We start from the raw sequence: 21,757 nt of genomic DNA, 5'->3' as shown, positions 1-21,757 counted from the left end.
ACTATTTTCCAAAATATTTAAAAGTTTGTTACGTTAAAATTGAAAAAAAAAAAAAAATGTTAGACAAATCAACTTAGGTAAATCAGAATTAAGTCACATATTTGGTTAACAGTCGTTTTCTTTCGTAAAATGGCGACTACTTTCATAACAAAGTCTAACCGAGTAACACCTTTAATTTGTTTTATAAGAAATAGAAATGCAATTGTACAAAACGCCTACTTTTCTATTCAAGAGTTCAGTAATGAAGATAAGGCAGTCACTGAATTAAGCAATGCCAAACAGGTATTACTTTTTCATTTGTCTGACAGACAACTTTAATATAGTAGTATAAAAATGTATTTATTTTAAATTAGGTGTTTAAAAGATATAGTAAAATTAAAAATTTTATTATAACTTTTGTTATGAGTTACAATAACAATTCCATTATTCATATTAAAGGTTAGTTAATGACATCTGACACTGAATAAAAGATATGTTAGTAAAAAAGCAAGTTAAGGTTTACAGCAAAGTTTTTAAAAGTAAAAAAACATTAAAGCAAATTGAAGAACTTTTTTTTTCAACAATGCAGCCTGGTTTTAATTTTGTATGAAAGCTCTGCAATGAAGTAATTTTCTATTTTAAACTATTGTTTTATTATGAATTTTGTGTTATTAATGTACTACTTCAATTAAATTCAGTGACAAATAATAACTGAAAAAGAAAAAGGATTTTAGTTTAGGCAGAGATTCAATTTATTTCAAGAAACCTGCAATAGGCTATAAAAAAAACTTTTTTTCAGAAATCAAATAAATATAGCATAAATAAAAATTGCACATGAAGTGTCTGCCCCTGCAAAATGAAAATCGGTTATGTAGATATAAGAGGATGCAGGAAAAATGCTCAATCAACACTCAATGATCATGAGTCTAAACACAACTGAGCAATTGCTGACTTGATTTCTCAAAAAACAGTTTTGGAAAAAGGTGTTTAGCATGATAGTTTTAACAATAAAATTTTTTTTACAGGTATTATAACTTGTGATTTATCCATTCATTTAAATTATTACTAAAATGTAAACACTTTGCTTTGTTATTAAAAAAAGAACTTCTGATTTTGACCAGAAACTTGGATTCCACATTGGAATTTTTCTTGGAACTTTACAGCTTATAGCATAGTATGAACATATCTTAGCCAAACATTTTCTTAATTATAGAACAAGAGCAAGAATTTTTACATTTTATCCAATATATGCAAAGAATTTATAAATCTACTGAGTAATTCATTTTGCTAACCATAGGTGAAAATCATATGAAAATACCAGCAATATATGAAACATCTATAACTGGCCTAAAGCAGTTGGCTCTGGCTCCAGACTCCAGATCCTTTTTTTTGACTCAAGGTCTGGAGCAGCTCCAGAGTATGCAAAAATATTTTAATTATTCTAAAATTTTTGGGTATTCAATTTTCTTAAAAGCTGATATTTAAACATTCCATTTTTTCCATAACTTTAAGGTCATCCATGAAATTTGTAAAAAATATAAAACTACTTTGAAATAAAGTATAGCACTACAGCAACATATAGCTAAATTCAAAAATAAAAATATTAACATTTTTGTGTACAAATATTATTTCTACTGTGTGTCTATTATTTGTACGCACACACAAATAATGATTTTTTTTTTTGCAGAGTCTGAATAATTTTAATAAATCACTAATTAGCGGATCAAGTATAATGAAATTCACAGAGGAAATGTTTATCACATTGTTTAAAAATAACAAGGGTATAATAAAACGTTTTTAAATTATATAAGGGTTATTCCATGCCAAGTGGAGTAGAGATCCCTTATGGAGCATCTCAGATTTTGCTGAAACTTTTTGATTTTGTACATATTTAAAAGTAAAGCATGTTTTTTAAATTTCAGATTGACCTCTAATATGAATCTTGAAAAACCACTATTTAAGTAGTGGGCTATTTTGCATTAAATTTCACTCTATAAGCAAAAAGTTTTTTTTCATTGTTTTTAACAGCTAATAACTTTTGAACAAGTTGGTTTTATACTTATACTTTTTAAAAAACCAAAAATTTAAAATTTGGCACCTTATCTTTCTCCATAATGGTGAGCTAAAGTGATATTTTTGTTTTACAATTGAAATTTTTGTGATTTTAAAGAGCTAAATCTTAAAAACTAGTTGAAAAGTTAATACAAATCCAATTGCCTGTTGATCTACATGTGCTAAATAAATATAAAGAAAAAAACAAAAACAGTTGGCTAAAAAGCTGCATTAAAAAGTTATAGGTTATCAAAATGAGTTGAATAAAGATTTTTAAAAATTGATCTAATGGTCATGCAGAGATGGTCTCTGTTGGGTACCCTTAATGCATATTTTATACAATGTTAAATATGGCTGACACAATTAAAAAAATTAATAGAATGCTCTGTTCAACTGACTGCAAAAACTTTACTATATTTTCAGAATAATGAAATACTTGATAATTTATTTCAAAATAATTAAAAACACAATTGGTGATGCAATGGTATATAAAATATATATAAAAATGGTGTTACAATAATGGTAACAACAAAAGGTTGTTGGAAGATAGCACAAAAACCTTTTGTTGTTACCATTGGGTCACCATTTTTTAAGCAGTTAGCAGTAAGCAGTTACCCTTCCCCCTTTCCTTCTTTTGTCACCGGTTTATTATTTTTTCTGCACAACCCCTCGAAAAAGATGTGATAAAATCTAAACAATAAAAAAAAAACTTTTCTTGATCTCATTCCATATTTTATGAACTTCTTTTTGACAATTGGTTTTTTTTAAGTGGATAAGTGTTAATATACTACATGACAAATAACAGACTATTTTTATCCATTTCTTGACATGGACATTGAATATATAATGAGCAAATAAAAGTTACAGCAGACAACAGCGATTTTTGAAAACAAGGAATGATAACAGTTATAAAACAACCAGTAATAACAGTTAAAAAAACACCAATTAATTCAGAAATTATTTTTATTTATTTAATGATTTTGAGTCTTTAAAAGGTCCTGGAGGTTAAGTTGAATTGTTACTGCACTTTTTGGTGCAATAAAACTCTGTGCCTTTTATATATTGTTTTGGAATGCTGTTGACAAACTTTGCATTTAAAATTTTTGCACTGACATCAAAATTTCTTGACGCATTTAATTTTTTGTTTTTATCATACTTTTCAAATAATTGAAGCTTTTCGTAATTTGGATCCACAAATTGTGGTGCATGACAAAAACAAATTGTTCTCTAATTCATATGAATCTTGAAAGTTTGTAAAGATTTTAACAAATGTAATTGTAATAGCACAGTTAAAGAAAGGTTAAAAAGTATTCACTTTTTTTTTTCTTTAGTTGCTTCTGAAGGTACCTTTATATTTAGAATAATTAAAGAACATGTTGCATAAATATTGCCCGTAAAACACTTACTTAATTGAAGCTTGCTAATACATTTACCGTTTCTTTTAAGTTAACAATTTCATCTTCATTGAGCAAATATTTTCTCATATCTTTGTATTGTTGTTTCGAATTAAAGATATCTTTTACGTAGGATTGAAGTTTAAACATTCTTTCTGCCATTAGAAACATGAAGTGCCAACAAGTTTTCATATCTTGAATCAAATGAAGGATGTGATTTCTTTTGACACCTTTAACTTTGATTGTGATTTTTTTGACACCAGTCGCATTTGACTTTGTTCTAATAAATCATTAAGTTGATTAGTGATGATTGAAAGATGTAATAATTTTTCTGCACTTGATTAATGTTTTTGCAATGAAAAATAATTTAAACAAACTATCATTTTCACTTTCTTTAACTAAATCTATGATATGCTTTACTACGAATTGCAAAACATGCCCCATACATCTTATTGGTTGAATGTTTAAACTGACTTTTAAAGACTTTAGAAAGTTGTGGTTGTGGTGGCTAATTTAAATTATAATTCTTTAATTGACAATAATTTTGACATTAAAAGTTCAATTTTTTCTAGATATAAATCAGTTAAAAGAGGTCTTTACTCTTTTCGACAAGGCACATTGTACTTTTAAATTTAAACAAAAAACAAACTCTTTAAAGACATTACTTTCTACCAATATAAATGGAAGACAACAGGCAATAATAAATATTAAAAGACTTCTATCAATCTTATTACTCTTTTCTTTTGACAAGCCACTCATGTTTTGTTTCTTTTTCAGCATTATTTCATGATAATGTTCAAGATGGTAATCTAGTAAACTTTTTGATATTTTATTTGAACACCTTTTAGATCTGTTACTATTGCATTTGTTGCATTTTGATGTTTCTGCTTCAATTGAGTAATATTCGTATGTAGTTATAAATGTTTCTTCAATGAACTGTTTATCAATTTCAATTTTTTTTTGACCGGGTGAGAAACTTAAACTGGTTTTGCCATCACTTTGATTTAAGGTGTTTTGTTCTTCATAGGTCTTTCTTTTTTCAATCTTTTCTTTAAATCGGATATTGAAGTGGTGTGTTCAATAGGAGAAAACATTATTGATTGACTTATAGTAATTTAATTTCTTATAATAAGTTGATGGATTTTTTTTTTTTTTTTTTAACATCTTCGCTTCCAACAAGGCTGCAAGCAGCCACTAATTAAAGTTGGAAGTTACTGAAAAGAAAAGATGAAGATTGTAGAGCAAGATAACGATTGACAGATGACTTAAAAGATTGCAAATTATATGAATCAGGAAAGCAAGATGAAGGAAGCGAATTCCAAAGAACTGATGTTCGATGAAAAAAACTAGACGAATAAGCGTTTTTAGAGCACTTAGGAATAGTCACAGAAAAATGATGACACTTAATTGAATGACGAGTAACACGATAATGAATTTTAGTAGATGGCACAAGAGATGCTAGCTCTTTAGAGCAGTGCCCATTATAGTATTTTTAGAAAAGAGAAAGAGAAGCAACATTACGACGATGTGAGAATGGTTGGAGGTTGGCTGCAAGAGCATGTCCAACTATGTTTACAATGCGTTTTTGCACCTTGTCTAAAAGAGAAAGGGCATCATTAGAAGATCCGCCCCAGATATGGCAACAGTATTCCATACAAGGCCGGATTTGAGATTTATAGAGATAGAGAATAGAATCCGAAGTAAGAAAGTGTCGAGCTCGATAAAGAGATGCAACCTTAGCAGATGCTAATTTTGCAACTGATTTGATATATGGTTTCCAAGAAAGATTGAAAGTAAGAGTTAATCCTAGAAGATGAAGAGTAGGTGACTCATTGAGTACATCACTGTTCATAAATATAGGAAGATCTAAACTGTTGCGATAACGATTGGCTGAAAAAAATTGAGTTTTATATGAATTAAAGTTCACCAGCCACTGTGAGCCCCATGCTGTAGCAGAAGTGAGATCCTTTTCAAGCTCAAATGCCCCCTCCAAGCAATCAGAGGGTGTTGGTTTCTTATCACGACAAGAATAAATGGTAGTATCATCAGCAAACAATGCCACCTTAGGTGTGAGAATATCTGGAAGATCGTTAATGTAAATTAAAAAGAGTATAGGGCAAAGGATAGAACCTTGAGGAAGCCCTGAAGTTACAGAATAAGAAGAAGAGTGTTGTCCATCGAGGACAACCTTTATGCTAATTGGAAAGGAAGGATTCAATGATCTTAAAGATGTTGCCGGATACACCATAAGAAGAAAGCTTATGGAGAAGACCAGCATGCCAAACTTTATCAAAAGCTTTTAAAATGTCAAGAGCGATGACATTAACCTCTCCACCTTCATCTAATGCACGATAAAACCTGTCAGTTATTACTGTTAGCAAATCAGCTGTAGAACGAGAAGATCGAAATCCATATTGATGATCAGAAAGTAAGTTATTAGATTCAAGATGAGAAATTAAGTGTTTGTTAATTAAAGATCAAAAACCTTGCTTATGATAGGAAGAAGACTTAAGGGACGGTAGTTAGACGAATCAGATCGCTCTCCAAAATTTTTGAAGATAGGGATAACAGATGCCGCTTTCCAGCAGGCTGGAAAACAAGACTGATAAGCACATGTTGAATAGTTTTGAGAGTATAGATGACAGCTCCGGAGAACACTTCTGCAAGACAATAACAGGTATGTTGTCCGGGCCACAAGCTGTAGAAGAGTCTAGGCAGGAAATCACTTTAGATACAGATGCTGTAGTGATATGAATGTCAAGCAATGGATCAACCTGTTTGTTGACAATATCAGGTAGAACGCAACTAGTGGAATCAAGAGATAATATTGATGAAAAGTTTTTAGCAAACAATTCGGCTTTGTCTTTAGGTGAGGTGACAAAGTCTGAACCATACAAGAGAGGTGGAACTATAGATTTGCCCTTATTATTGATATTATTAAAGATTCTCCAGAAGTCACCAGAGCCTAATTTTTGAGATGAGATACGAGATTTCATGACCTGAGAATAGCGGGTTTTGGCGTTAGACAAAACCTTTTTACAATGGTTTCTAGCAGTAATAAACAGACGTCTGTTTTCTGGAGAATTGTTTTGCTGATAAATATGGAAGTTACAGTTTCGATTGGCAATCGCAGCAGCACAGTGTGAGGAAAACCATGGAGGAGAGTGAGGCTTGACCTGGAATTGTCAAGGGGGAACAAAAGATTCCATGCCAGCCTGAATCCACGAAGTTATGTAAGAAGCACATTTGTCGACAGGAAGACGAAAGATTTCTACCCAAGGGCCATCACGAAGAAAATCACGAAAAGAATCCCAGTCAGCTTTACTGTAGTTGTAAGAGCTTCGATAATAGGGGGATTCAGGTGATAAAGAAGTATGAGATATTAGTTTTAGAGAGATCAAACTGTGATCAGAAGAACCTAAGGGTGAATGTGGAGAAACGGAGCACTGACTAGGATCAGAAACAAGACATAAGTCGAGTAGAGAAGGTAGATGATTCGGGTTGTCAGGAAAGCGAGTTGGAAAGTTGACTATTTGAGTTAGGGATTGAGAAAGGCAAAAGTTGTGGGCTTTAATGCCTGCAGAGTCACTGGCACTAGAGCCAAGCCAATCAGAGTGGTGAGCATTTAAGTCACCGACAACAACTATATTAGCTGATGGATAAAGAAGGAGGGCTTGGTCAATATGATCAGAAATAACGTCAAAAAGAGTGCAGTCTTGAGATGAAGGAAAGCGATATAGAACATAGAGAAAGGCAATAGAGTGAAGTGGTGCTAAACGAAAGCACATGAAAGAATAGTCTGTGGATTCAAACCTAGTTTCACGACAAATGGGTGAATTCTTACAAATATAAATGCCCAGGCCAAGCATGTGACTATTGGAGTCTTTACGAATTAGAGGAAGATAACCATCAGCACTAAGATCACAAGATGAGACAGCCGAACTCAAATTAGTCTCACAAAGAGCAAGTAGGTCTGGTGAACTTTGCAAGAGATAAGACTCAACAGAAGAAAAGTTACTTCAAAGACCGTGAATATTAGTGAATGATAGGTTTAGAGAACTTGGTGATGATGATGGTTTTTTGTATTTTATAGTTTTTGGTACTTTATTCATTTTTAAATTAGATTGAAGAACTTGATTCAAAGCATAGATACTCAGAACACCGTTTAATAGCCCAAGCAAATGCCTCATTACTACTAATAAACCCTAAGCCGTAACAAAGGGCTCCAAATGTGGCCTCCGCAATGCACACCAAAAGTACAAACAGGGACACCATCCATGCGCAACATGGCACTGTTAATACTTTGATATTTTTCAGCTGTTGATGGAATCTGCCTCTCTGAGAGCTACCACAGAGTTCGGGAAACCTGACTACCAGCCGGCCTCAGAGCCATAAAACTGAGTTTTACAGCTGTACCCTCATTAGGAGATAAAAGAATGAGTTGCCTAGTCATAAAAACAGAGACACAAGCAAAACCCATGCATTGAGTCAAGAAGATCCAGGGTTCAACATCCTAAACTGGAAATAATGTATTAAAAAAACATCTGGGCCAGCCTAATAGATGAAAAAGGGGTGCGAGGCTGGTCAACAGATAGAATCTGTTTACCCCTTAGATATTGTTTAGAAGAACTCTTTATCTAGTATAAAGCAGGAAACCATCACTTCAAGGTTTCAATGAAGACATTCAATAAAATTTGTTGTGTTGACAAATTTAGTTAACATAGTAAAAATTATAACAATTTATTTTTTTAGCAGAGTAGCTCAGTTAAAAATAGCTGATATTTTAAACCAAATACATAATTAACATAATTAGTTAACATCATTTTAATTTTTGAAAGAAAAGCAAAATGAATAGTTTAACAAGATATATATTTAGTTAAATAATATAAAGATAACAAAAAACATTAAATGTCTAATTTATACAGTCTAATTGTCATCACTATAAATACCTGCAATTAAATGAGTGTAAAACTAAATTATTTGCAAATTATTACATTAAAAAATAAGTGGAGAATAAAGGAAATTAAAAAATAATTCTGCACAAAACAAATATTTTAAAAGTATGTAACCATCAATTTTTTATAAATTGATTTCACATAAATTTTTTTTATAATATATATTTCACTTCAATTATGAATTGGAAACCCTTTCTCCAAAAGCATCAAAAACAAACCTTAAAATTGATGCTCTTTAAGGGCTGGTAAAGTTTTTGGAAAATTGTTGTCAAGGGGGGAGGGGCGTGGAGAAGTCAAAACAAGTTGATGTCAACTCTGTTACTTTTTTAAAACTTAAAATAAGGAAAAGTAGGCAGTGTTTGCAGTCCTGTGTTGCACACTCAATCAACCTTTGGTATTTTATTAAAGCTACTTATATTCCTACATTTTATTAAAACGGTGTTGTGCTCTAAAAAGACCAGACACATACAGAACTAAATAACCACACACAAGACATATAACACTACTTACACACGTTCATCAGGACTACAAAAATGCCAAAAGTTTCAGAGCTTTAGCTTGTCAGGAAGGTAGTGAAAAATCCATCTCAAGATTCTGCTCAAAAAAGTGGGGCACATGCCCCATCCCCCTCCTCTAGTGTCTTGGGCCCTTGAAACAATTTTAACACACGTTCATCAAGACTACAAAAATGCTGAAAGTTTCAGAGCTCCAGCTAGTCTGAAAGGTAGTAAAAAATGTATTGCAAGATTCCGCTACAAAAAAGTGGGGCCCGTGCCCCAATATCCATATATAGAAATCCACACACTTTCAGATCAAATTCCTTATGTTTCCTGAAAGTTTATTGAATATAGAATGATGTGTAAATTTTTTTTTTTGGTATTATCAAGGCCACATGGGTTTCTTGAGCATCAAAATCAGGTATATATTGCTTTAATTTATTTAAATTGATAATTACAGGTACTTAATAATAATTTTTTACATTTCTGATTATTTTATAAGATTCTTCACACCCTGAAAATAGCCAGGTACCAAATTTTAAGTAAAAAGATTAAATATTTGTAAAACTATGTGACTAGGAACCTTTAAACAAAGGTCACAATTCTTAGGGGACAAGAGGGGCCTAGCCAAGATCTGGTTAAAGTAAAATGATCATATTTCAGGATATTCTTGGAGCCAGAATCTAAAATTTTTAATGAATTCCTTATTTACTAAGTACTCTCAACTGTATAAAAAATCAGTAAAATCTGAGACATATGGTGACATGGCCTGAATGAATTGACATATTTAGTTTAACTAAAAAGTTAGTTGACTAATTTTAGTTAAGTAAAAAAGTTATTTGACTAATATTAGTTTGACTAAAAAGTTAACCAGCTAGTTTAGGTTACATTTTTTTCAGTTACGAGTTTTAGGTTTGGTCACAAAGAAACATATTTTATTATCATTTATAACAAATAACATTATTAAATTCAATGCAATTATTTATTTTGTTAACTTGAGAGTTTTAAAAAGCAGACAATTAATTTTAATTTTTTTTTATGGAAAACCTGACCTTTAGAGACTTTTAGGATTATGAGCATTAATTTTTTGTTTTTATTAAGGCTTTTCGATTCATGCGTATAAATAATGTTATGAAAAAAAAAGTGCAATTTTAGGAAACAAATGCTTTGCATCGGGGATAATTTTTAAAAAACTCTTTATCCGGGTCACTTTAAAATCACAAAAAATTTCAATTATAAAACAAAAATATCAACTTTAAATTGGCATTATGGAAAAAAGCTATGAAGCTAGATTTTGGTTTTTTAAAAGTATCTATAGCATACTTGCTATCTTAAAATAGTTGAAATATAAAACCAACTTGTTCAAAAATTATTAGCTGTTAAAAACAATGAAAAAAAAATCTTTTTGCTTGTAGAGTGAACTCTAACATTCCAATATTTTTATGCAATCTTAAAAAATCCAAAAGGTTTGTTTCATTTCATTGACATAGTTTCATATGCACTGGCATATGAAACTATGTTAATAGTTGATGAATCTATTATTATTAAATTTCATATACTGGCAAGCATATGAAATTTAATACTGATAAATTCAAGTATTAGATTATTTAGAAATTTGGCTATATTTATTAAAAAAATGTTTTAGATTTATTTATTTATTAGTAACAAATACAAAAATAAACTCGCATGGTTAGTTAAACATGTAGATTATTATATTATGTATATCAGATATAGATTATTATATTATGTATATTAGATATAAATTTTAGGAATGTTAAATTATTTTTACAAACAACATTTATTTGTTTATTTGTATAAAGTATATTAGAATTCTTTAATCAGCATTATCTGTCATTTCATAGCGAAGTTGTATTTTTTACAAGTTCCTTTTGAAACTCATTTTACAAAATTTTAATTTTGTTTTATTTCCCATTTTGTTTTATTAACATTTCTGTTTAAAATTTTTATGTTCATAAACATCACCTTTTAGATGTTTATAAACATCACTTATAAAGATATTTTTAATCTTTTTAAAAATAAAACCTTTTCTGTTTTTGATATACTTTTAAAAAATTTATTTGCTCAGATCTTGAAAAAAGCAGTCTTGTTACCAAGAACTGAAAAATCTTTTAGAAAAATTTAAGTTGGAAAGTTACAATCAATTTTTATGTTTGTTAACGTACTTACACAAATAACATAATATGCACTGTATTTTTATTAAGATACTCTAAACCTTTTTTTTTTTTTTAGAAAAAATTTTCTAATTTATAAGAGAGAATAAAGAAAATTCAATTTTCTCTTATTCTTTAGAAAAACTTCAAAACATCTAGAATATAATAAATATATATATAAAAAACCCTCAAAATCTTTTATTGTTATTTTTATTTCTAAAAAACATTTTGGACAACATTTTTTTATTTTGTTATTATTAACATTCTTAGTTATTATTTTGATTTTTATCATATCATCATTCAGAAGTTTTCTTAATTTCAAGTTAGCATTTTTAGCATCATTCTGAAAACCTAAACCAAATTTCCCACATTTTAGGAAGAGATGTCTGTTGTAGATGGAGTTCCACTATACTTAACACAGCATCGAAAGGCTACAATTTTTTTACCATCGCGAAATGCAATGCAAAGTGGTTCACATAATATGCGGAAATGGTGTGTTAGCTTTGATACCCGTGAACGTTGGGAGAATCCTCTCATGGGATGGGGATCAAGGTAAATTTTATAAATGCTTTGCCTTTAAAGGTAAAAACTTGGTTTTCTTTGATTTCAAGGTCAAATATTTAAACTTAGGTTCAGGTAAAGTTGTACTCTTGGGTAAGCGGCGATTTGTTTAGAATGTTCTCTATGAAGAGTTTCAAAGAGTAATTTTTTATTTATCATTAACCATTTCGGTTTAAATGTGACCTTTTTTTCTAATCAATTATGCAAGGCATTCTAGAAATACAGGCCTCGACAGAGGGGTATTAAATTTTTTGACAGTAGCTTACATGGCATCAAGTTATTTTTGTTATACTTATACTATACTGTAGTTGATGTAAACACATTTTTTTTTTCAACTTAATTTTTTTACACAACAACACAAATAAATAAATTTTTATATAATGTAGTTATTTATCACTTTAAAGCATTATTTTTAGTGGAGATCCATTATCAAATACGCAGTTACAATTTTCAACAAGAGAGGCTGCTATACAGTATTGCAAGTCACATGGTAGGTTTTTTTATTTTAAATATTTTTGTATTTACATTTACGTGCATTATTTTTAAGCCATATAATACCATATCATATATATGATATAATAGCCATATAGTTACAGTTTTACAGCATAAACTGTGTTATGAATGTTAATCAATATTATTTCAGGAACAATCAGATGAAGTTAACTAAAAACTTATAAAAGGCATTACAAGAAATGGAATGAAGACAAAATAGAAATGTGTAAATCACTATAAAAAAATATGAAATTTATTTTAATTTTTTTTTATTTTATTTTATTTTGATTCACTTCCAACAAGGCTGCAAGCAACCACTATTAAGTTGGGAGTTACTAGAAGAAAAAAAAATAGAGTTATAGAGCAAGGAAATGGTTGAGAGAAGACTTGAAAAGTTGAAGGATAGAACTTTTTTGGTACCCCAGAAGTTACTGGAAATAAAGAAGAATGTTGGCCTTCGAGGATGACTTGCATAAAGCGGTTAGAAAGAAACAATTTGATAATCTCAAAAACTTTCCCCGATACACCATATGAAACAAGCTTATGGTGAAGATCAGCATGCCAAACTTTGTCGAAAGCCTTAGATATGTTAAGAGCAATAGCCCTAGCCTCTCCGCCTCCATCTAATGCAAAATAAAATCTTTCAGTCACAGCAGTTAATAAGTCAGTCGTAGAGCGAGAGGATTGAAAACCGTATTTATTGTCTGACAGTAAGTTATTTGGCTCAAGATGGGAGAAATTTGTTGATCAAAGACTCAAAGACCTAGCTAATAACAGAAAAAAGATTGATAAATAAAGGGGTCAGAATGTTCACCTGAGTTTTTGAAAATCGGAACAGCAGATGCCATTTTCCAGCAGGCAGGAAAACAAGACTCAGTCAAGCACTTATTAAATAGTTTAGAGAGAATTGAAGAGAGTTCTGGAGAATAATTTTGTAAGACTATGAAAGGAATATTGTCTGAACCACAAGCCGTAGAGGAGTTTATTTGAGACTTTAGCAACAGAAGCTGGAGTGATTTGAATGTCTAACAATGAGTTAACCTGTTTAATTGAAACGAAAAGAAGAGAATGGCTATAAGGTTCGAGAGCTGAATTAGAAGAAAAGTTTAGGGTAGTAGTAAGTAGTTTGATGATAGGGTGAGTCTGAAAAGGATGTATGAGATGTAAGATTTAAAGAGACAATTGCATGGTCAGAACCACCTAAAGGAGAAAAGGAGAAACTGAACACAAGCTAGGATCAGAAACCAGGCATAAATCAAGGAGTGAAGGTAAATGATTAGGGTTGTCAGGAAAATGAATCACAAAGTTGTACCTGAGTAAGTGATTAAGAAATGCAGAAGTTATAGGTTTTAGTACCAGTATGGTCAGTGGTGTTAGATCCAAGCCATCATCGAGAAAGTCACATAAAATAACAATATTAGCAGAGTAGCAAAGAGAGGCATGGTCAATTTGATCAGAAATTGCATCTAAAAGAGTGCAGTCTTGCAGGGATTATCTTTTACCCGATATATCCGAAATTCTGAATATTTTTTCAACTTTTAGTTTTTCTGGATTTCTAAAAAGTCTTCAATAAGTATTTGTTTCCATAAGTATTGTTTAAATATATATTTTGCAATATATATTTTTTTAAACTTTGAGAAACATATATATTTTTAAGTCGTTACCCATAAAAAAAAAGAAAAAAAGTTTTGAAAAAATTAGGAAAGCCATTACTTTAATGTTAAGTTAAGACAAATATTAGGGAAATAAGTTCCGGATTTTTCCTGATTTTTTTTTGAAAAATGTTTTCTGGATTTTTCAAATATGACCTAATGACCTCTGGTCTTGGGAAGAAGAAAAACGTTAAAGAACTAAGAGAAAAATGAAAGAGTGAAGAGGTGCTAAGCGTAAGCATATAAAAGAATGCTGAAAGGATTCGAACCTGATTTCACGACAAATAGATTAATTGATGCATATGTATACCCCCAAGCCAAGCATATGACTATTGGAGCCAATTAAAGGATAGTACTCATTAACACTGAGACTAGAAGAAAGAATATCAGAATTTAAATTAGTCTTACTAAGAGCAAATGTCTCGTAAATTTTGCAATAGGTAAAATCCAACTGGTGGAAGGTTGCTTCGCAGACCACAATTATTTGTAAAAGATGTATTAAAACAGTTAGGTGGTGAGGATTGTTTTTTATGTTTAATATTTTGGGTTACTTTTAAAGATTGAGCACTACCTCCTAAGCAATGAGCTATCCAATTTTCTCAGTCCTGTTGATTAACCGAAAGTCTCAACATAGGGCTGCTTATGTGGCTTCGACAATGCGCACCAAAAGCATTGATAAGGACACCATCCATCCGCAACTGTTAATACTCTGATATTTTGCAGCTGTTGATGGAAGCAGCCTCTCTGAGAGCTATCACAGAGTTAAACAGAGTTTTAGAGCTGTACCCTCATTAGGATATAACAGGAAGAGTTTCATAGCCACTATCAAGGAGGCACAAGCAAAAACCTATGAGAAAAGTCAAGAAGACCCAGCATTCATCATCCTAGGCTGGAATCAATCTAACACAGGGATTCATCTATGCTAGCCTAATATATAAAGAAGGGGTTCAATACTAGTTAGCAGAATTATTCTGCTTACCCTTAAAGTCTTTGTCTAGGAGGCCTCATACAAGTCAGTAGCTGGATTCAGTTAACATACGCCCAAGAATAGTATTTTCATCGAAACACCAAGAGCCCCAAGGCAGGGGAATTTTAGCTGGATGCAGTTAACATCTGCCCAAGATGAATATTTTTATTGAGACACCATCTTTAGCCTTTACTCAACCATGAGCCCCAAGGTAGGGGATTTTTAAGTCAGGGTTTGTTTCTCATAGCCTTTGCTTTGACAATTGAATCTGGACAGCAAGATAAAAATTTATAACAAGGTGCACCATCAAAAGTATTCGATGGTCTCTTAATGAAGTCTGAGAAGAGATGATTATACTAGATTAATGAAAAATTAGGATATATTGAGAGCTTGTTTCATGTTTTTATTCTTAATCTTGATAAAGAGAATAAAAAGATGAAGTTTAAAAGCAATTGATGGATAGTAAAATAATAATTGTATTATTTTGAAGCATCATCAAAATGTCGTAGATCACAAACCCCCTGTTCCAGTTAAAACATACTTGTTCCTTTTGTGTATAGTACCTATACTAGTTAAAGTAAAGAAAGCTGATAATGTTTTATTATTTAACCCCTAAACATCCTCAACCCAATAATATTACACTATTTGAATACATATAACTTTTTTATTAAATGTTAACTAGTTTTGAAAAAATCATTTTTTGTGGTCTACTTCAAGATGTTGTTGCTGTATTGATAATGTGGGTCTTAAGTAGATTTATTCTAATTTGTCAAAAGCTGCATGCTTAAATTTAAAATGTACTCTTTTTTTTTTTAATAGAGATCTGATATATGCTTCATTGCTATTTGTTTAAGCTCATATTTTTTTGGTTTACATAAATTTAATAAAAATATTTTTAATATATATAGAAATATTTATAGAAGCTTAATCTTCTTTAAAACTTTGGAGTAAAACCAATATTACATGCACATTTTATATGCATGTAATATTGATATTTATTATTTATTACCTCATTTATTATCTCTGAGTAACAACAGTATATTGTTAAAGATTTTTGTGTTATTTATCTTTTTTATTTACCCAGTAGTTTCAATCTAAATTGGAGTTGCTTACATTTTCTTTGTAGTTTGCATATATGTTGATAGTGAGTTTATAAACCTACTTATTTTATTTATTTCACATACCTCCCCAATACAAAAGTAAAATAGTTTAATTGTAATTTTTACTTTAAACTTTTGATATACATTAAAAAAAGTCATGTATCAGCTTAAAAACGTAAGCATAATAAGAAGTAGCAAAAACATAACTAATTGATTATTAAAAACATTACTAATTGGTGACTAAAAATATGTTATTATCAATTTTCATTCCCCATGTTATAATAAGAGAAAACACCGTATAAAACATATATCACCATATAAAAAAGGTCACACCTCGTGACACCTAACAACATTGAGGGTGCCATAAATCACCAAAAATATTTTTCTGTAAAATTATCTAAATATTATAAAGTATATCAAGTTGGGTCTTAAAAGAACTAAAAAAAAATTTATAAAAACAAACCTTTTTAAAAACATTTTGCTAAAAAGTGTCTTTCAAAAAAAAAAATTTTTTTTTTCAACATCTTTGCTTTCAACACAGCTGCAAACAACCACTATTACAATTAGAAGTTACTGGAAGAGAAAAGATAAAGTTTATAGAACAAGATAACAATTGTCAGATGACTTGAAAGATTGCAAATTATATGAATCAGGAAAGCAAAATGAAGGAAGCGAATTCCAAAAAATTGATGTTCGAGGAAAAAAACTAGACTAATAAGAATTTTTGACTCACTTATGAACAGTCACAGTAGAAGGAATTTTTGTAGATGGCACAAGAGACTAGCTCTTTAGAGCAGTGCCATTATAGTATTTGTAGAAAAGAGAAAGAGAAACAACATTATGACAGTATGATAATGGTTGGAGGTTTGCTGCAAGAGCAGGTCCAACTATGTTTGCAATGTGCTTTTGCACCTTGTTAAAAAAAGAAAGTTCATCAGTGGAAGATCCGTCCCAGATATGGCAACAGTATTCTATACAAGGACGGATTCAAGATTTATAGAGATAAAGAATAGAATCCAGAGTAAGCATGTGTCGAGCATGATAAAAAGATGCAAACTTAGCAGATGCTAATTTTTCATATATGGTTTTGAAGAAAGATCGGAAATAAGAGTTAGTCCTAGAAGAGGAAGAATAGATGACTCATCGAGTAATTACCGTTTATAAATATAGGCAGATCTAGATTATTGCCATAAGGTTTGGCTGAAAAAAATTGAATTTTATCTGAATCAAAGTTCACCAGCCACTGTGAGCCCCATGCTGTAGCAGAGGTGTGATCTATTTCAAGTTCAAATGCCTCCTCCAAGCAATCAGAAAGTGTTGGCTTATTGACAAGAATAAATGGTTGTATCATCAGCGAACAATGCCACCTTAAATGTGAGAATATCTGAATGATTCTTAATGTAAATTAAAAAGAGTAAATGGCCAAGGAAAAGAGTAAAGGGCCAAGGAAAAGTGTAAAGGGTCAAGGAAGAAGCTTGAGGAACCTCTGAAGTTACAGGATAATAAAAAGAGTGTTGTCCATTGAGGACAACTTTTATACTACTATACTTATGCCTTAAAGTTTTTATTTTCAATTTCAAAAACTTGGTTTTTATTAAAAAACAAAAAATATTTTGAAATTTATTAAATATTTAAATTACTATTAATTTAAAATATTTTTAAATTTCGCTTTTTTTGAGACCCAACTTGATATACTTTTGATTAAAAATGTTTTTGGTAATAAATGACACTCAACATGTCACTTGGGGAGTGACAATGTTTAAAAGTTGACACTTGCAATTGGCATTTTCTTTCACAAAAACTGCACAAAAAATATGAGGATAATCTTTTGAAAATAGTCATTCCTACTAATTAATTATTTACAAAAAAAAAAGTTTATCTTGATAAACCTTCCTAAAAAAAAAAATTATTTTTATCACTATTTTATATTAACATCGAAACCCACCCATCCCCCACAGCATTCTGTTACTTAATCCCAGGATGTTTTATACTGCTTAGAAGGATTTATAAAAATAATTTGTTTTACTTTCGTAACAAAAATCTAAAGTTGTTTTAACTTAAAAGCAGAATGTTGTTTGAGTTTGATTTTTGTCCTACAAAAGTTCTAAAATGACAAAAAATTTAAATTTTATATTTAAATATCAAGTCTTATATTTAAATTTATTACGTAAATATAGCACAAAAAAAGTATATATTTTTTCAAACTCATTCTGTTTTGAGTTTTATATGGAGCAAATCTTTTAAAATATATAGCATGCATTAACGGCATTCCAATTTTTTAAAGTAAAGCACTTGAGTCGGACGACTGCGGAATGGAGACAGGTTTCAGCAGGAATGTGCTTATTCTAAACTCTAGGTTTTGATTTCATTAATAATAATTTGATACTATTTTAAGTTAATTAAAAAGTTAACTAATAACTCTTTCGTTCTTTTGGTGTGCATTGTTGATGCCGCATTTGGAGCACTACTCACTCTTTATGAAACTAATTTAAGTTTGGAAGTCTCATTTTGTGATCTTCGTGTTATTGATTATCTTCCTTTAATTTGTAAAGACTCCAATATTCACATGCTTTGCCTGGGCATCTACATTCATAAGAATTCACCCATTTGTTGGTAAACTAGGTTTGAATCCACAGGCTATACTTTTATGTGATTTTGTTTAGCACCAATCCACTCTATTGCCTTTCTCTTTGTTCAATATCGCTCTCCTTCATCTCAAGATTGCATTCATTTTGATGTTATTTCTGACCGAATTGACCAAGCCCTTTTTCTTTATCCTTCAGCCAATATAGTTGTTGTTGGTGACTTTAATGCTCATCACACTGAATGGTTTGGCTCTAGTGTCAGTGACTCTGCAGGCGTTAAGGCCCACAACTTTTGTCTTTCTCAATCTCTAACTCAAGTAGTCAATTTTCCAACTCGCTTTGCAGACAATTAAAATCATTTACCTCCTCTACCCGACTTTCATCTCGTTTTTGATCCTAGTCAGTGCTTGGTTTCTTCACATTCAATCTTAGGTGCTTCTGATCTCGGTTTGATCTCTCTAAAACTATTATCTCAATGATCTTCATCATCAGAATCTCCCTATCATTATACCTCTTACAACTACCTTAAAGCTGACTGGGACTCTTTCCGTGATTTTCTTCGTGATGGCCTTTGTTTACAAATCTTTCGTCTTCTTGCTGACAAATATCCTTATTATGTAATTTCTTGAATATAGGCTGGCATGGAATCTTTTATTTTCTCTCGACGATTCCAAGTCAAGCCTCACTCTTCTCCATGTTTTTCCTCATTATGCTGGAATTTCTAATCTTTACTATTACTTTCATCTCTATCTGCTAAACAATTATCCAGAAAATAGGCGTTTGTTTACTATTGCTAGAAACCATTGTAAAAAGGTTTTGTCTAACGCCAAAGCCTGCTATTCTCAGGTCATCTTTCGTCGAAATCAGGTCATCTTAGGTCGAAATCTTGTATTTTGTCTCAGAAATTAGGCTCTCGCGACTTCTGTAGAATCTTTAATAGTATCTTTAATAAGGTCAAATCTGTTATTCCACCTCTTTTGTATGGTTCAGGTTTTATCACCTCACCTAAAGACAAAGCTGAATTGTTTGCTAATAACTTCTCATCAGTATCATCTTAAGATTCCAATAGTCGCGTTCTGCCTGATATAGTCGACAAACAGATTAATCCATTGCTTGACCTTCGTTTCACCTCAGCTTCTGTATCTAAAGTGATTTCCTGCTTAGACTTATCTACAGCTTGTTGTCCGTACACATACCTGTTATAGTCTTGCAGAAGTGTTTTCCAGAGCTGTTGTCTATACTTTCAAAACTATTTAACAAGTGCTTAGCAGATTATTGTTTCTCAGCCTGCTGGAAAGCGGCATCTGTTATCCCTATTTTCAAAAATTCTGGAGAGCGATCTGACTTATCTAAGTAGCATCCTATTAGTCTTCTTACTATTATAAGCAAGGTTCTTTTTTTTACTATTATAAGCAAGGTTACTATTAAAAGCAAGGTCTTTATTTAACAAACACTTAATCTCTCATCTTAAATATAATAACCTAATTTCTGATCATCAATACGGATTTCGAATTTATCGTTCTACTGCTGATTTCTTAACCGTAATAACTGATAGGTTTTATTGTGCGTTAGATAGATGTGAAGAGGCTAAGGCTATCACTCTTGACATTTCTAAAGCTTTTGATAAAGTTAGGCATGTTGGTCTTCTCCATAAGCTTTCTTCTTACCGTGTATCAGGTAACATCTTTAAGGTTAATGATTACTTCCTTGCGAATTGTAGTATAGAATTTGTCCTCTTTGTATCCTGTAACATCAGAGGTTATTCAAGGTTCTATCCTTTGCCCTATACTTTTTTTTAATTAACATTAACGATCTCCCAGTAGTTCTCACATCTAAGGTGGCATTGTTCGCTGATGATGCTGCTATTTATTCTTATCTTGAAAAGAAGCCAACAGTCTGTGATTGCTTGGAGGAGGCATTTGTACTTGAAATAGATCTCACTTATGCTACATAAGGTTTACTGTGGCTGGTGAACTTTAATTCAGATATTTTTATCAGCCAGTTGTTATCGCAAGTTGTAAATTTCTAAATAGTTTTTTTTTCTTTTTAAGGATGGAATCATGAGGTCGAAGAACCAACTCTGCCGAAATTCCGCCCAAAATCATATGGTTCAAATTTTTCGTGGAATAAGAGAACACGTGTATCCACTAAATAACTGTTTAAATTTTTTGTTAGTAGTTGCTACGCAACGAATGAATTACAAATAAATTCAAGTTGTTTATAAAGTTATGTATCTAAACCATAGTTAGGTGCTGCAGCAATCTAAAGGAAAGGTCTGGAATTATTCTTGTCTGAAGAAACGTGATAATAAAACGTTTTTAATAGTTTAAAAAGACTTTTCTTGTTTTACGCTCCATTTTGTTATCAATTTTGCGAGTTTTACCCCGCAATTTACAGCTACCCAGGTCGCTTATTTCCTGACTCCGTGATTGCGTAATGCATTTACGCTTAGTTGTAATAGTTATGATTAATTTTCACGCGCATTAAGTTATTAATAGAATTAGATCTATTATTTACTAGATACGCGTCAATCAGTAAAACATTTTAATACCAGTTTCGAGATTAAAAAAAATAAATGAAGAGTTTTACAAAAAACCTAAAATGAGGTTAGTAGAAAAAGCGTAGTAAGTAAAAACAAAACTTTATACACGTATATAATTGGGTTCGTAATGTACCTGCAAAACCTTAACAATTAGTTAATTTTGGTTAAAGTCATGGAAAACCTGGGAAAGTCAGGGAATTTTTTTTTATTCTTTAAGTAGTCAGGGAGAAGTAGGAATTACTGATTGAAAAATTTCTCCTTTTACAATGAAGCTATTATGTTTTTGTTAGTGCTACCCATTTAATTTGACAATTAAAAACACGCCACTGTTTTACAGGAAGGCATGTGATCGCACACCTTTATATGACCAAGCATATAATATTTCATTTTTACACTTTGACCACGGCTTTTTAATTGTTTTAAAACTTAAATATTTTTTTATGTATTTATTTGTATGCAAATCGCTTTCGAATCAACAAATTACTTTATTTTTAAACATTATTTTATGTTTATTACTATTGCTTTCAGTGAACACGTTTTATTTAAATGGTTGTTACTTTATCATTACAATAATAATAAATGTTAATTTTTTTTATTTATTAAAAAAAAAATTTCTCTTAAATTTTTTTACAATTTAATAAATTTAAATCGTTTACAACTATATAATTTACTTTATAAGCAACGAAAACTTTAACTTTAAACACTTTTGTGTCTTTAAAGCAAAAAAAATTTTGCGCTTTTTAAACTAAAGTTACATAAAGTTTCAGAGGTTTTCAACTTTTTTGAAAACTTTTGAAAGTTTTTATAAGA

The 21,757-nt window shown here is 30.8% G+C and overlaps 1 protein-coding gene across 1 annotated transcript; it reads left to right on the top strand.

The window, feature by feature from the left end:
• On the top strand, positions 1-20,630 carry LOC100212472 (NADH dehydrogenase [ubiquinone] iron-sulfur protein 4, mitochondrial). The gene is made up of 4 exons (XM_065816927.1): positions 1-282; positions 11,425-11,600; positions 12,026-12,099; positions 20,457-20,630. Exons 1-4 carry the CDS (start codon positions 130-132, stop codon positions 20,558-20,560), a joined length of 507 nt encoding a protein of 168 aa, XP_065672999.1. The 5' UTR covers positions 1-129; the 3' UTR covers positions 20,561-20,630.
• Positions 20,631-21,757: the final 1,127 nt, after the last annotated feature.

The sequence above is a fragment of the Hydra vulgaris genome, chromosome 13, assembly GCF_038396675.1.
Source record: "Hydra vulgaris chromosome 13, alternate assembly HydraT2T_AEP".
NCBI lineage: Eukaryota > Metazoa > Cnidaria > Hydrozoa > Anthoathecata > Hydridae > Hydra > Hydra vulgaris.
Note: the sequence above shows the minus strand (reverse complement) of the source record. Positions and strands in the feature narration are given on the sequence as shown.